The sequence below is a fragment of the Rutilus rutilus genome (assembly GCF_951802725.1).
Source record: "Rutilus rutilus genome assembly, chromosome: 12".
NCBI lineage: Eukaryota > Metazoa > Chordata > Actinopteri > Cypriniformes > Leuciscidae > Rutilus > Rutilus rutilus.
The window spans coordinates 41,699,448-41,714,447 of record NC_140217.1 but is presented as its reverse complement, the minus strand read 5'-3'; the positions used below and the strand labels follow the sequence as shown (position 1 = coordinate 41,714,447).

The 15,000-nt window shown below is 47.1% G+C and overlaps 1 protein-coding gene across 1 annotated transcript in view; it reads left to right on the top strand.

Annotated features, from left to right (window-relative positions):
• The window catches only part of LOC311301039 (histone deacetylase 4-like), a 45,626-nt gene that overhangs the window by 19,876 nt on the left and 10,750 nt on the right, over positions 1 to 15,000 (top strand). The window contains exons 8-22 of the mRNA XM_084425867.1: positions 930 to 1,058; positions 1,139 to 1,233; positions 1,593 to 1,697; positions 2,211 to 2,397; positions 4,462 to 4,658; positions 6,294 to 6,473; positions 6,586 to 6,769; positions 7,537 to 7,670; positions 8,853 to 8,955; positions 12,931 to 12,977; positions 13,088 to 13,195; positions 13,302 to 13,357; positions 13,449 to 13,536; positions 13,628 to 13,747; positions 13,834 to 13,931. Of these exons, the coding sequence (XP_084281993.1) occupies positions 930 to 1,058; positions 1,139 to 1,233; positions 1,593 to 1,697; positions 2,211 to 2,397; positions 4,462 to 4,658; positions 6,294 to 6,473; positions 6,586 to 6,769; positions 7,537 to 7,670; positions 8,853 to 8,955; positions 12,931 to 12,977; positions 13,088 to 13,195; positions 13,302 to 13,357; positions 13,449 to 13,536; positions 13,628 to 13,747; positions 13,834 to 13,931 (1,831 nt within the window). The remainder of the gene's footprint in view (positions 1 to 929; positions 1,059 to 1,138; positions 1,234 to 1,592; positions 1,698 to 2,210; positions 2,398 to 4,461; positions 4,659 to 6,293; positions 6,474 to 6,585; positions 6,770 to 7,536; positions 7,671 to 8,852; positions 8,956 to 12,930; positions 12,978 to 13,087; positions 13,196 to 13,301; positions 13,358 to 13,448; positions 13,537 to 13,627; positions 13,748 to 13,833; positions 13,932 to 15,000) is intronic.

The following is a 15,000-nucleotide window of genomic DNA, read 5'->3' as shown; positions in this document are numbered from 1 at the left end:
GCGAGGTGTGTGTAAGCAGTTGTGTTGTGTGCAGTGAGGTGTGTGTGTGTGTGTGTGTGTAAGCAGTTGTGTTGTGTGCAGCGAGGTGTGTGTGTAAGCAGTTGTTGTGTGCAGCGAGGTGTGTGTGTAAGCAGTTGTGTTGTGTGCAGTGAGGTGTGTGTGTAAGCAGTTGTGTTGTGTGCAGCGAGGTGTGTGTGTAAGCAGTTGTGTTGTGTGCAGTGAGGTGTGTGTGTGTAAGCAGTTGTGTTGTGTGCAGTGAGGTGTGTGTGTGTAAGCAGTTATGTGGTGTGCAGTGAGGTGTGTGTGTTGTGTGCAGCGAGATGTGTGTGTAAGCAGTTGTGTTGTGTGCAGTGAGGTGTGTGTGTGTGTGTGTAAGCAGTTGTGTTGTGTGCAGCGAGATGTGTGTGTAAGCAGTTGTGTTGTGTGCAGTGAGGTGTGTGTGTAAGCAGTTGTTGTGTGCAGCGAGGTGTGTGTAAGCAGTTGTGTTGTGTGCAGTGAGGTGTGTGTGTGTGTGTGTGTGTGTGTGTAAGCAGTTGTGTTGTGTGCAGCGAGGTGTGTGTGTAAGCAGTTGTTGTGTGCAGCGAGGTGTGTGTGTAAGCAGTTGTGTTGTGTGCAGTGAGGTGTGTGTGTAAGCAGTTGTGTTGTGTGCAGCGAGGTGTGTGTGTAAGCAGTTGTGTTGTGTGCAGTGAGGTGTGTGTGTAAGCAGTTGTGTTGTGTGCAGCGAGGTGTGTGTGTAAGCAGTTGTTGTGTGCAGCGAGGTGTGTGTGTAAGCAGTTGTGTTGTGTGCAGTGAGGTGTGTGTGTAAGCAGTTGTGTTGTGTGCAGCGAGGTGTGTGTGTAAGCAGTTGTGTTGTGTGCAGCGAGGTGTGTGTGTAAGCAGTTGTGTTGTGTGCAGCGAGGTGTGTGTGTAAGCAGTTGTGTTGTCTTTAGCGTCGGAGCCGAACCTGAAGCTGCGCTCTCGTCTGAAGCAGAAAGTGTGTGAGCGCAGGAGTAGTCCGTTACTGCGACGCAGAGACAGTCCCATCGGCTCGCTGAAGAAGCGCTCTCTGGAGACCACAGGTGAAGCGTGATCTGACACTCACACTCACACACACACACACACACACACACACTAACTCTCTTCTTCTCTGGGTCTGTAGATTCGGCATGTAGCAGCGCTCCTGCTTCAGGACCCAGTTCCCCAAACAACAGCTCACACACTAACCTGAGTGAGAACGGCACCAGCGCGACCGAGGTGGGTGTGTGTGTGTGTGTGAGTGTGAGTGTCAGATCACAAAAATCTCTCTGAATGCTGATCATCTATATCCGAAGAGTTAAATGAGGGAGACATATAAAATGTCACAAAAGTGCTGTGCTCCTCAGGATCAGGACTAAAAAACACTGAGAACACAGACAAACATTTGTTTTTGTGAACTCATGGTTCTTACACACTAAAAATCCTCTTTTCTCTACATTTCACACTCTAGCTTGTTCCCTAGTCTGTCCTCCTGATAAAGCTGGTGTTGTGCTCTATGATACTGCTGGCTCTATGACAGTGCTTGAGTTCCTCTATAAGTCACTTTGGAATAAATGCATGAATGTGATGTTCTCCAGTCGTCTCTCAGGCCGGCTGCTCGTGATTCGATCAGTCAGCTGTCGCTCTACACGTCTCCCTCGTTACCCAACATCACCCTGGGTCTGCCTGCCAGCTCCAACAACGTGAGTATTCAAAAAATCCTCTATTATCCATTCATTTTGTCTTGTTTTCTACTAGTGATCTGCTTCCTTACAAGATACATTTACTTGACATAAAAACTGAATTTTCACAGAATATTTCTAGAAAGAATTAGCAAAAAGTTTTCTCTTGCTCTAAGCATAAATCTTACCATGTTTGTGCTTTTAGAAAAGTTTCATTACAGTGGGTTAGAAAAATGCACTTAACTCAGGATAGATGCTCTGAAGTCGTCCGATTTGCCTCTCAAGTGGATTTGTTTTTAAAAGATGGTTGGATATTTTTACTGGAACATGAACATCTTAAACTGCAGTTCGACCATTAGTAAAGGAATATTCCCAATGCGATTCTGATCTGATTTGTGTGAGAAACGGTCACGAACGATCTGAGACGTGTGTGTTTGAGATCTGGGCTGTTTTGTTCGGCGCTCGTCTTCCTTTTGCTTCATTATGTGATGCTTAGGAAAAGATTGAGTTTCATTTTGTCATTTCTTCAAAAAGGTGACGTCTACCCAGCCAGACAGTGAACGCTTGTCCGTGACTGGATTACCCATAAGCTCTACGTTCCTGGGCGCCTCTCACCTTCCCTCATTCCTGGGCAATTCAGACACTGCAAACTCCCACAATGCACTGCTGCAGCACATGGTCCTCCTGGAGCAATCGGCCCCACCGAGTCCTTTAGCTGCAGGTGAGTAGAGCTCTTTGAGTTTGACGTTTGGGTTAGTAAAGATGATGCAGTCCGTTATGAACCATATCTGTGGCTCTGATGGCGGAGTGTTTCCCAGGCCTCTGCGAGAGCGTTGTGTAATGTAAACCGAGAGGTGTGTGTGAACAAGCCGTAACCATGTCCGAGTCAAGGGTCCCTCCGGTTAATTAGATCAGTGCTCCGGCTGGCAGCAGGAGGTCAGAGAGGAACACGGTGTGCCAGCGACGGGTCTGTCCTCATGCCAGCGCCGCGTGCCCAGAAGAACACGCCTCTAATATCCCATGAATGGGAGCAGGAACTGAACAATGAGCCTCTCAGAGCTGCCAGCTCCGACACGCATGAAGAGCTGTGACGTCTGCGCAGAATCCTCAATGAATTAACAGATTTTACAGGGTGTTTCAATGTCAAGTGGTTTAGCATATTTGCGGTTGAAGCGATAGTCCAGCTGATGTGAGTGTGTGCACATTCACGAAGAGTGTGTGTGTTCACGAGGAGTGTGTTCTGCGCAGGTACAGTTGCAATCAAAATTATTCAACCCCCATTGCAAATCAGGTTAATTGGCAAAATTTATCAACACAACTAATGTTTCACGTGGTTTCCGCAAATTCAACTGAAAATTTAACTTTTAATGACTTCCACAGTCTCAAAACGATTCAACCCCTTCATGGCAAGCATCTTTAGTACTTAGTAGATCAGCTTTTTACTGTTCTGACCTTCTGCAAACGAGATGTATAACCAGACAGCAGCTTCTGCCAGCGTTTCTGACGAATCTGAGCCTGTTCCTCATGAGCAATGGCCTCCAGTTCAGTAATATTTTTGGGTTTGTGTGCTGCAACACCCTTCTTCAAATCCAACCAGAGATTTTCTATGGGGTTCAAGTCATGTGAATGTCATGGCCACTGTAGAATCATCCAGGACTTCTTCTGAAACCAAGCCTTGCTGGAATTTGAGGTATGCTTACCTGAAGAATTTGAAGGTCCAAGCTCCAGCTTCATCACTGACGGCATGACGTTTTCTGCTAGGATTTCCTGATACTTCAGTGAATCCACCTTTCCTTCCACACGCTGCAGGTTTCCAGTGCCAGCGGATATAAATCAGCCGCAGAGCATCAAAAGCTCCACCATGCTGAACTGTAGACAGTGTTCTTTACAGCATATGCTTCATTCTTTCTCCAGACACACTTCTGATCCATAATGCCAAAAAGTTTCAATTTTGTTTCAACGCTCCACAGAACAGAATCCCCAAACTTCTGTGGCTTATTTATATGATTTTGTGCAAATTGGAGCCAACTGTAGTGGTAGTAGTGGTGTAGTCTTGGAGTTCTGGCATGCGTTTAGTACAAGCCTTACTGTGCTGAAACCTCAGTGCCTGTTGCCATCAAGTCTTGTTGCAGGTCTTTTGCAGTCACTCGAGGGTTTTTCTGAACCTGCCTTCTCAGAAAACTGGTTACAGTCATTGATATCTTCCCTTTTCTGCCCCGTCCAGGTAGAGTAACCCCTGTTCCTCGCAACGCAAACTATACCTCCAACGGTGTGTCTAGGAACATTTAGTGCCTTCGCTATCTTTTTGTATTCTGTTCCTTGTTTGTGAAGGGTGATGATATCTTCTCTTAACTTTTTGGACTATTATTTTGACTTTATTTCTAACTTGCAGTCAAACGTCACACTCAACAATCCTAGCCAGTTCAGATATTTCTTCTGTTCTAGCTCAAGCAAACTTGGTGCAACTAATGAAGCCCTTGATAAGTTGCATCAGGTGTGCTTGAGACAACACCTTTTTTGCAGATTTGTTCTGTTGTGAGGGATTCTATTCAGGGGGTTGAATAACTTTTAAACTGCAGAAGTTATTAAAAGTTGAATTTTCAGTTAAATTTGGGGAAACCATTTGAAACATTTGTAGTGTTGAGCTATTTCAATTACTTTAGTTTGCCAATAAACCTGATTTGAAATGGGGGTTGAAAGATTTCGATTGCAACTGTATGTCCGCGTCACCGTCGTGAGTGTGTGTGCGTGTGTTCACGAGGAGTGTGTGTGCTTGTCTGCACAGGTATGTCCGCTTCTCCTCTCCAGAAGCTGCGGCAGCACCGTCCTCTGGGCCGCACGCAGTCAGCTCCTCTTCCTCAGAGTGGTCAGCCTCCTCTTCCTCAGAGCGGTCAGGCTCTTCAGCAGCTCGTCGTCCAGCAGCAGCACCAGCAGTTCCTGGAGAAACACAAGCAGCACTTCCAGCAGATGCACATCAACAAGGTCAGAGACTCTTCACCCTCTTCCTACATCACAGATGGCTGTAATTGTTTCAGTAGTAAGTGACTTAGTTGATGGGAATCTATCGCATCTCACGCTTTACACCACTGCATTCCACGCTTTACACCACTGCATCTCACGCTTTACACCACTGCATCCCACGCTTTACACCAAGAGCTTTACACCACTGCATCCCACGCTTTACACCACTGCATTCCACGCTTTACACCACTGCATCCCACGCTTTACACCACTGCATCCCACGCTTTACACCACTGCATCCCACGCTTTACACCACTGCATCCCACGCTTTACGCCACTGCATCTCACGCTTTACGCCACTGCATCCCACGCTTTACACCACTGCATCTCACGCTTTACACCACTGCATCCCACGCTTTACACCACTGCATCTCACGCTTTACACCACTGCATCCCACGCTTTACACCACTGCATCCCACGCTTTACACCACTGCATCCCACGCTTTACACCACTGCATCTCACGCTTTACGCCACTGCATCCCACGCTTTACACCACTGCATCTCACGCTTTACACCACTGCATCCACGCTTTACACCACTGCATCTCACGCTTTACACCACTGCATCCCACGCTTTACACCACTGCACCCCACGCTTTACACCACTGCACCCCACGCTTTACACCACTGCACCCCACGCTTTACACCACTGCATCCCACGCTTTACTCCACTGCATCCCACGCTTTACACCACTGCACCCCACGCTTTACACCACTGCATCTCACGCTTTACTCCACTGCATCCCACGCTTTACACCACTGCATCTCACGCTTTACACCACTGCATCCCACGCTTTACACCACTGCATCCCACGCTTTACACCACTGCATCCCACGCTTTACACCACTGCATCCCACGCTTTACGCCACTGCATCTCACGCTTTACACCACTGCATCCCACGCTTTACACCACTGCATCCCACGCTTTACACCACTGCATCCCACGCTTTACACCACTGCATCCCACGCTTTACACCACTGCATCTCACGCTTTACGCCACTGCATCCCACGCTTTACACCACTGCATCTCACGCTTTACACCACTGCATCCCACGCTTTACACCACTGCATCTCACGCTTTACACCACTGCATCCCACGCTTTACACCACTGCATCCCACGCTTTACACCACTGCATCCCACGCTTTACACCACTGCATCCCACGCTTTACGCCACTGCATCTCACGCTTTACGCCACTGCATCCCACGCTTTACACCACTGCATCTCACGCTTTACACCACTGCATCCCACGCTTTACACCACTGCATCTCACGCTCTGCATCTCACGTTTGTCTTGCCTGTTTAACTGAGGCAAACACCCGAAAACATGCAAGAAAACATGGTGAAAAAGTGGAAAACAGTTAAAAAGTAGAGTCAAAGGTCATGAGATTGATTCCCAAGGAATTCATGAACCGATATCATGTGCACCTTTAATGCAATGCAAGTCACTGTGGATAAAAAGTATCTGCTGAACGACTAATAAACTCATATGTTTCAGCAGCAACAGTCTTCTGTGAAACACTGATGTATCTGTCCTGTGCCTCTGTGTGTGTGTGTGTGTGTGTGTGTGTGTGTGTGTGTGTGTGTGTTAGATGTTGGGTAAACCGAGTGATCGGCAGCACCAGAGTCACCCGGAAGAGACGGAGGAAGAGCTGCGAGAGCAACTGGATGCCGCACAGACCGAAACACACATGAATATCTCCATTAAACAGGAATCTCCAGATCTCCCAGAGGAGCAGAGACCGGAGGAGCAGGAGGTGCTGTTCAAACAGGTGAGAGAAACACCTGAAGATGTGTGTTTGCTGTTTCTGTCGCCCTCTTGTGGTTGTTGTCAGTGCACATACCCGTGTTTGTGTGTGTGTGTGTGTGTGTGTGTGTGAGCAGCAGGCCCTCCTGTTGGAGCAGCAGAGGATCCATCAGCTCAGGAACTACCAGGCGTCGATGGAGGCGTCAGGAGCGTCTGTGAGTTTCCCAGGACACCAGAAACTCTCCAGAACTCAATCCTCTCCTGCGTCTGCCAGCTTCTTCAGCACACAGGACCAGCCTTCCAGCACTCGCTTCACCACAGGTGACTCTCTCTCTCTCTCATGCTTCACCACAGGTGACACTCACTCTCTCTTACTCTCTCTCTCTCTCTCTCTCTCTCTCTCGCTTCACCACAGATGACACTCTCACTTTCTTTCTCTCTCTACCACAGGTGACTCTCTCTCTCTTGCTTCACCACAGGTGACACACTCTCTCTCTGTCTCTCTCTCTCTCTCTCTCGCGCGTTTCAGCACAGGTGTGTCTCTTTCGCTTCACCACAGGTGACTCTCTCTCGCTTCACCACAGATGACACTCTCACTCACTGTTTCTCTTTCTACCACAGGTGACTCACTCACTCACTCACTCTCTCTCTCTCTCTCTCTCTCTCTCTCTCTCTCTCTCTCTCTCTCTCTCTCTCTCTCTCTCTCTCTCTCTCTCTCTCTCTCTCTCTCTCTCTCTCTCTCTCTCTCTCTCTCTCTCTCTCTCTCTCTCTCTCTCTCTCTCTCTCTCTCTACCACAGGTGACACTCTCTCTCTCTCTCTCTCTCTCTCTCTCTCGCTTCACCACAGGTGACTCTCTCTCGCTTCACCACAGATGACACTCTCACTCTCTGTTTCTCTCTCTACCACAGGTGACTCACTCTCTCTCTCTCTCTCTCTCTCTCTCTCTTCACCACAGGTGACACTCTCTCTCTCTCTCTCTCTCTCTCTCTCTCTCGCTTCACCACAGTGACTCTCTCTCTCGATTTACAACAGAACTCAGATCGCTGAACTTCTGAATGAAAGTTTCTGCACGTGTGTGTTTCCTCAGGTCTGGTGTACGACTCTCTCATGCAGAAGCACCAGTGCATGTGTGGAAACACCAACACACACCCCGAACACGCCGGACGCATCCAGAGCATCTGGTCTCGGCTGCAGGAGACAGGTCTGCGCAACCAGTGTGAGGTGCGACTGCGACACACTCGTCACATGACTCCCCCTGCGTCACGACTCCACCTGCGTCACATGATTCCACCTGCATCACACTGTGTCACATGACCTCACCTGCGTCACATGATTCCACCTACGTCACACGACCTCACCTGCGTCACATGATTCCACCTGCGTCACACTCCATCACATGACTCCACCTGCGTCACATGCCGTCACATAACTCCACCTGCATCACATGACCTCATCTGTGTCACACTCTGTCACATGACTCCACCTGTGACTCTACCTGCGTCACATGACTCCACCTGCGTCACACTCTGTCACATGACTCTACCTGCGTCACACTCTGTCACATGACTCAACCTGCGTCACTAACAACAGTCATGTTTTACACTGCACGCCGTCGGTCGGGGATTTTGTCAAATTTACTGGCCAAATTAAATTTTTTGATGGCCGTCATTTTTCTTAAAAAAATCTTTATATATTGTTGTCTCTGTGATTGAAGTCTGTTTCTGATAAACAGGAGAGCAGCTTCATACATGAGCAGAGTCTCAACATAACCCTACATCAAACAAAACGATCAACACAAGTTTCAGATTATCGTTCTTACACTGTACCATAACCAGAGGCCACGCGACAATATCAATCGAAAATCACACCAATCAGAAGAGAGTGTGGGCTAGGGTTAGAGTCTCTCTGCAAGCACATTTGCAAAAAAACGGATAATCAAATGAATAAATATTACATAATTTTACATTAAAATACATACTCTGTGACTGAAACAATCTTTGTCATTGAATACACTTGTTTGTTCACAGTTTGAATCTTGTTTAAGATCTGAGGTGAATTATCCATTGTGGCTTTCAGTACGGCTATAAAGGGTGAACAAAATGGTATTCAAACTCACATTAGACACTTTTAACATTAAATAAAGCACATAATCAGTAGTTGAGTTTATGACTGTCATACTTTGTATGTTATCAGGAAAAACTCTGATTAACCTGGAAAAGATGCCTTTTATCTGGTTTATTGCATCACATCTGGTTATGACATTGTTACAGTTTGACTCGAACAATGTTTTAATGTGTTATTGACCATGTTGGATAATTTTCCCTGAGCTGCAGTGCACTTCTAATGACTGTCAGCAGGTGGCGCTCTCGTGCTCTACTGAATCTCTGTGTCCTTTATTTCCAGTGTATCCGTGGAAGAAAAGCCACATTAGAGGAACTGCAGACGGTTCACACTGAAGCTCATGTCATGCTGTATGGGATCAATCCACTCCGGCAGAAACTGGACAGTAAGACCTTTCCCTCCTGTTCTCGACAGACTGAGATCTGTAGAGTCGAAGCGTCTGAGATCTGTAGAGTCGAAGCGTTTGAAGCGTCTGAGATCTGTAGAGTCGAAGCGTCTGAGATCTGTAGAGTCGAAGCGTCTGAGATCTGTAGAGTCGAAGCGTCTGAGATCTGTAGAGTCGAAGCGTCTGAGATCTGTAGAGTCGAAGCGTCTGAGATCTGTAGAGTCGAAGCGTCTGAGATCTGTAGAGTCGAAGCGTCTGAGATCTGTAGAGTCGAAGCGTCTGAGATCTGTAGAGTCGAAGCGTCTGAGATCTGTAGAGTCGAAGTGTCTGAAGCGTCTGAGATCTGTAGAGTCGAAGCATCTGAGATCTGTAGAGTCGAAGCGTCTGAGATCTGTAGAGTCGAAGCGTCTGAGATCTGTAGAGTCGAAGTGTCTGAAGCGTCTGAGATCTGTAGAGTCGAAGCGTCTGAGATCTGTAGAGTCGAAGCGTCTGAGATCTGTGGCGTCGAAGCGTCTGAAGCGTCTGAGATCTGTAGAGTCGAAGCATCTGAAGCATCTGAGATCTGTAGAGTCGAAGCATCTGAGATCTGTAGAGTCGAAGCGTCTGAGATCTGTAGAGTAGAAGCGTCTGAAGCATCTAAGATCTGTAGAGTCGAAGCGTCTGAGATCTGTAGAGTCGAAGCGTCTGAGATCTGTAGAGTCGAAGCGTCTGAGATCTGTAGAGTCGAAGCGTCTGAGATCTGTAGAGTCGAAGCGTCTGAGATCTGTAGAGTCGAAGCGTCTGAGATCTGTAGAGTCGAAGCGTCTGAGATCTGTAGAGTCGAAGCGTCTGAGATCTGTAGAGTCGAAGCGTCTGAGATCTGTAGAGTCGAAGCGTCTGAGATCTGTAGAGTCTGAAAGCGTCTGAGATCTGTAGAGTCGAAGCATCTGAGATCTGTAGAGTCGAAGCATCTGAGATCTGTAGAGTCGAAGCGTCTGAGATCTGTAGAGTCGAAGCGTCTGAGATCTGTAGAGTCGAAGCGTCTGAGATCTGTAGAGTCGAAGCGTCTGAGATCTGTAGAGTCGAAGCGTCTGAGATCTGTAGAGTCGAAGCGTCTGAGATCTGTAGAGTCTGAAAGCGTCTGAGATCTGTAGAGTCGAAGCGTCTGAGATCTGTAGAGTCTGAAAGCGTCTGAGATCTGTAGAGTCTGAAAGCGTCTGAGATCTGTAGAGTCGAAGCATCTGAGATCTGTAGAGTCTGAAGCGTCTGAGATCTGTAGAGTCGAAGCGTCTGAAGCGTCTGAGATCTGTAGAGTCGAAGCGTCTGAAGCATCTGAGATCTGTAGAGTCGAAGCATCTGAGATCTGTAGAGTCGAAGCGTCTGAGATCTGTAGAGTCGAAGCGTCTGAGATCTGTAGAGTCGAAGCGTCTGAGATCTGTAGAGTCGAAGCATCTGAGATCTGTAGAGTCTGAAGCGTCTGAAGCGTCTGAGATCAGTAGAGTCGAAGTGTCTGGAGATCTGAGATCTGTAGAGTCGAAGCGTCTGAGATCTGTAGAGTCGAAGCGTCTGAGATCTGTAGAGTCGAAGCGTCTGAGATCTGTAGAGTCGAAGCGTCTGAAGCGTCTGAGATCTGTAGAGTCGAAGCGTCTGAGATCTGTAGAGTCGAAGCGTCTGAAGCGTCTGAGATCTGTAGAGTCGAAGCATCTGAGATCTGTAGAGTCGAAGCGTCTGAAGCGTCTGAGATCAGTAGAGTCGAAGTGTCTGGAGATCTGAGATCTGTAGAGTCGAAGCGTCTGAAGCGTCTGAGATCAGTAGAGTCGAAGTGTCTGGAGATCTGAGATCTGTAGAGTCGAAGCGTCTGAAGCGTCTGAGATCTGTAGAGTCGAAGCGTCTGAGATCTGTAGAGTCGAAGCATCTGAGATCTGTAGAGTCTGAAAGCATCTGAGATCTGTAGAGTCGAAGCGTCTGAGATCTGTAGAGTCGAAGCGTCTGAGATCTGTAGAGTCGAAGCATCTGAGATCTGTAGAGTCTGAAGCGTCTGAGATCTGTAGAGTCAAAGCGTCTGAAGCGTCTGAGATCTGTAGAGTCGAAGCATCTGAGATCTGTAGAGTCTGAAGCGTCTGAGATCTGTAGAGTCAAAGCGTCTGAAGCGTCTGAGATCTGTAGAGTCGAAGTGTCTGGAAATCTGAGATCTGTAGAGTCGAAGCGTCTGAGATCTGTAGAGTCGAAGCGTCTGAGATCTGTAGAGTCGAAGCGTCTGAGATCTGTAGAGTCAAAGCGTCTGAGATCTGTAGAGTCGAAGCGTCTGAAGCGTCTGAGATCTGTAGAGTCGAAGCGTCTGAGATCTGTAGAGTCGAAGTGTCTGAAGCGTCTGAGATCTGTAGAGTCGAAGCGTCTGAGATCTGTAGAGTCGAAGTGTCTGAAGCGTCTGAGATCTGTAGAGTCGAAGCGTCTGAGATCTGTAGAGTCGAAGCGTCTGAGATTTGTAGAGTCGAAGCGTCTGAAGCGTCTGAGATCTGTAGAGTCGAAGCGTCTGAAGCGTCTGAGATCTGTAGAGTCGAAGCGTCTGAGATCTGTAGAGTCGAAGCGTCTGAGATCTGTAGAGTCGAAGCGTCTGAGATTTGTAGAGTCGAAGCGTCTGAAGCGTCTTGAGATCTGTAGAGTCGAAGCGTCTGAAGCGTCTGAGATCTGTAGAGTCGAAGCGTCTGAGATCTGTAGAGTCGAAGCGTCTGAGATCTGTAGAGTCGAAGCGTCTGAGATCTGTAGAGTCGAAGCGTCTGAGATCTGTAGAGTCGAAGCGTCTGAGATTTGTAGAGTCGAAGCGTCTGAAGCGTCTGAGATCTGTAGAGTCGAAGCGTCTGAAGCGTCTGAGATCTGTAGAATCGAAGCGTCTGAGATTTGTAGAGTCGAAGCATCTGAGATTTGTAGAGTCGAAGCGTCTGAGATTTGTAGAGTCGAAGCGTCTGAGATTTGTAGAGTCGAAGCGTCTGAGATTTGTAGAGTCGAAGCATCTGAGATTTGTAGAGTCGAAGCGTCTGAAGCGTCTGAGATCTGTAGAGTCGAAGCGTCTGAGATCTGTAGAGTCGAAGCGTCTGAGATCTGTAGAGTCGAAGCGTCTGAGATCTGTAGAGTCGAAGCGTCTGAGATCTGTAGAGTCGAAGCGTCTGAGATCTGTAGAGTCGAAGCGTCTGAGATCTGTAGAGTCGAAGCGTCTGAGATCTGTAGAGTCGAAGCGTCTGAGATTTGTAGAGTCGAAGCGTCTGAAGCGTCTGAGATCTGTAGAGTCGAAGCGTCTGAGATCTGTAGAGTCGAAGCGTCTGAGATCTGTAGAGTCGAAGCGTCTGAGATCTGTAGAGTCGAAGCGTCTGAGATCTGTAGAGTCGAAGCGTCTGAGATCTGTAGAGTCGAAGCGTCTGAGATCTGTAGAGTCGAAGCGTCTGAGATCTGTAGAGTCGAAGCGTCTGAGATCTGTAGAGTCGAAGCGTCTGAGATCTGTAGAGTCGAAGCGTCTGAGATCTGTAGAGTCGAAGCGTCTGAGATCTGTAGAGTCGAAGCGTCTGAGATCTGTAGAGTCGAAGCGTCTGAGATCTGTAGAGTCGAAGCGTCTGAGATCTGTAGAGTCGAAGCGTCTGAGATCTGTAGAGTCGAAGCGTCTGAAGCGTCTGAGATCTGTAGAGTCGAAGCGTCTGAGATCTGTAGAGTCGAAGCGTCTGAAGCGTCTGAGATCTGTAGAGTCGAAGCGTCTGAGATCTGTAGAGTCCGAAGCGTCTGAGATCTGTAGAATTGAAGCGTCTGAAGCGTCTGAGATCTGTAGAGTCGAAGCGTCTGAGATCTGTAGAATTGAAGCGTCTGAGATCTGTAGAGTCGAAGCGTCTGAAGCGTCTGAGATATGTAGAGTTCAAGCGTCTGAGATCTGTAGAGTCGAAGTGTCTGAGATCTGTAGAATTGAAGCGTCTGAGATCTGTCACTGACTCTCCTGCGTCTCTCCTGTCTCAGGTTCGCTCATGTCCATGTTTGTCCGGTTGCCGTGTGGAGGGATCGGGGTGAGTAGAAACTAAACCAGCTCTGTCTCCAGAATCTCTTCATTTGAGCAGCACTAAAGAGGGTTTCTGTGTGTTTCTGGTGTGTGTTTGTGTGTTTCTGGTGTGTGAAGGTGGACAGTGACACAGTGTGGAATGAAGTTCACTCATCGAGCGCAGCGCGTCTGGCTGCCGGTTCTGTGATCGAACTCGTATTTAAAGTGGCATCAGGAGAACTGAAGGTGTGTGTGTGTGTGTGTGTGTGGCCTCAGGAGAGCTGCCACTGTCTTTCCCTCTCTCTTCTGTGTGTGTGTGTGTTTTACGAAGAGTGTTTCTCCCTCTCTGCAGAACGGGTTTGCGGTGGTCCGGCCTCCAGGGCATCATGCAGAGGAAAGCACACCAATGTGAGACTGTGTTTGTGTGTGTGTGTGTGTGTGTCTCTTTCTGTCTTCCTTCCATTATGTCAATAACGCTGGTGCTCTCGTCCAATCACAGGGGCTTCTGTTACTTTAACTCTGTTGCCATAGCAGCGAAACTCCTACAGCAAAGACTCAATGTCAGCAAAATTCTGATTGTTGATTGGGTGAGTTTATTTTGAAAAATTACCTGGCACTAAGATAATATTTTCTTTTTTCTCTGTTTAACATTGAATGTTTCTTGTTAAACTCCATCAGGACGTTCACCATGGCAACGGGACTCAGCAAGCGTTCTACGACGACCCCAGTGTTCTCTACATCTCGCTTCATCGCTACGACGACGGGAACTTCTTCCCGGGCAGCGGCGCTCCCGAAGAGGTACAGACTGTGTGTGTGTGATTATACCAGCCAGTAGATTGTAGGAAGGGTTTTCTCTCATGTATTTCTCACTCTGCCCTCTACAGGTGGGAAGTGGAGCAGGAGTTGGTTTCAATGTGAACGTGGCGTTTACTGGAGGCCTGGAGCCACCGATGGGAGACGCTGAATATCTCACTGCATTCAGGTACCAGAGTCTTCATCACACACACTCAGAAACATCTGATCCATGATGAACTGACACACTTTTCATTAGGGATGCACGATATTGCATTTTGGCCGATATTCGATATGCCGATATTTTCAAAATAATTTTGTCCGATGCCGATACCGATACCGATATATATACACATTTTCCCCCTGATATATTTACACTTTAATTTTACTGAAGAGAAATCCAAGTCTCTCTCCTGTACTACCTTTACCGTATTACACTCATGTGTTGTAGATAAGGCAATACACAAGACAAACAAAACAACATTTGATTCTACCATAAATGTATAATTTTACAAATGTAGACAGACATTCACCCCTGAAAACTAGGCAAATTATTTCACTTGGAGAATAAATGATTTAAAATGATTTATACACATTTTATTTTTAAGTTCAGACTTCAAACTTCAGTCCTTAGGAGTAAAATAAATAAAAAAAAATTTTCAAATAAAAAAATGTACATCTTCTACTTGAACAGGTCAACCAAATGCTCCCCTGTTTTCGGTGCTGATGCAGTGGCGACCCGTTCATGTAACCTGTAAGGGTGGCGCTGCCAATAAAGCAACTAAAAGCAGTCACAACGAACCGCAAAAGTAATGAATGAAGTATGAATATGTCAGATATAGCAAGGAGACATTTTAATTGTTTATTAATAAACAAGTGTTTTCTGTGTCGGCTGCAAAGATGAAGTTGACGATGACTCGCGATCTCCGCAGTAGTGAACGCGCCAGAGAGAAATGCACATTTCGGATTACATAGTTTTCTTTCGTTTTGAATTGTTCTGTTTAAAAATATGATTTCAAGCGTTCTGTAGATAATAGATATATTTCTCAGGTCTGTGAGGCAAGTAGGCTATGCTGAGTTTCGTTTCATTTATGAGACTAGCTCCAGTTCAATCGCGGGCGCCTCCGTGTCGTGATATCTATTATCTATTATCTGCTTTACTTATTATTTATTAAATCCAGGCAATTGGTTGATGAAACATTGATTAAAATTAAGATACAATTAATACAAAACGAAATTCACTTAGAAAGGCTTTGTGC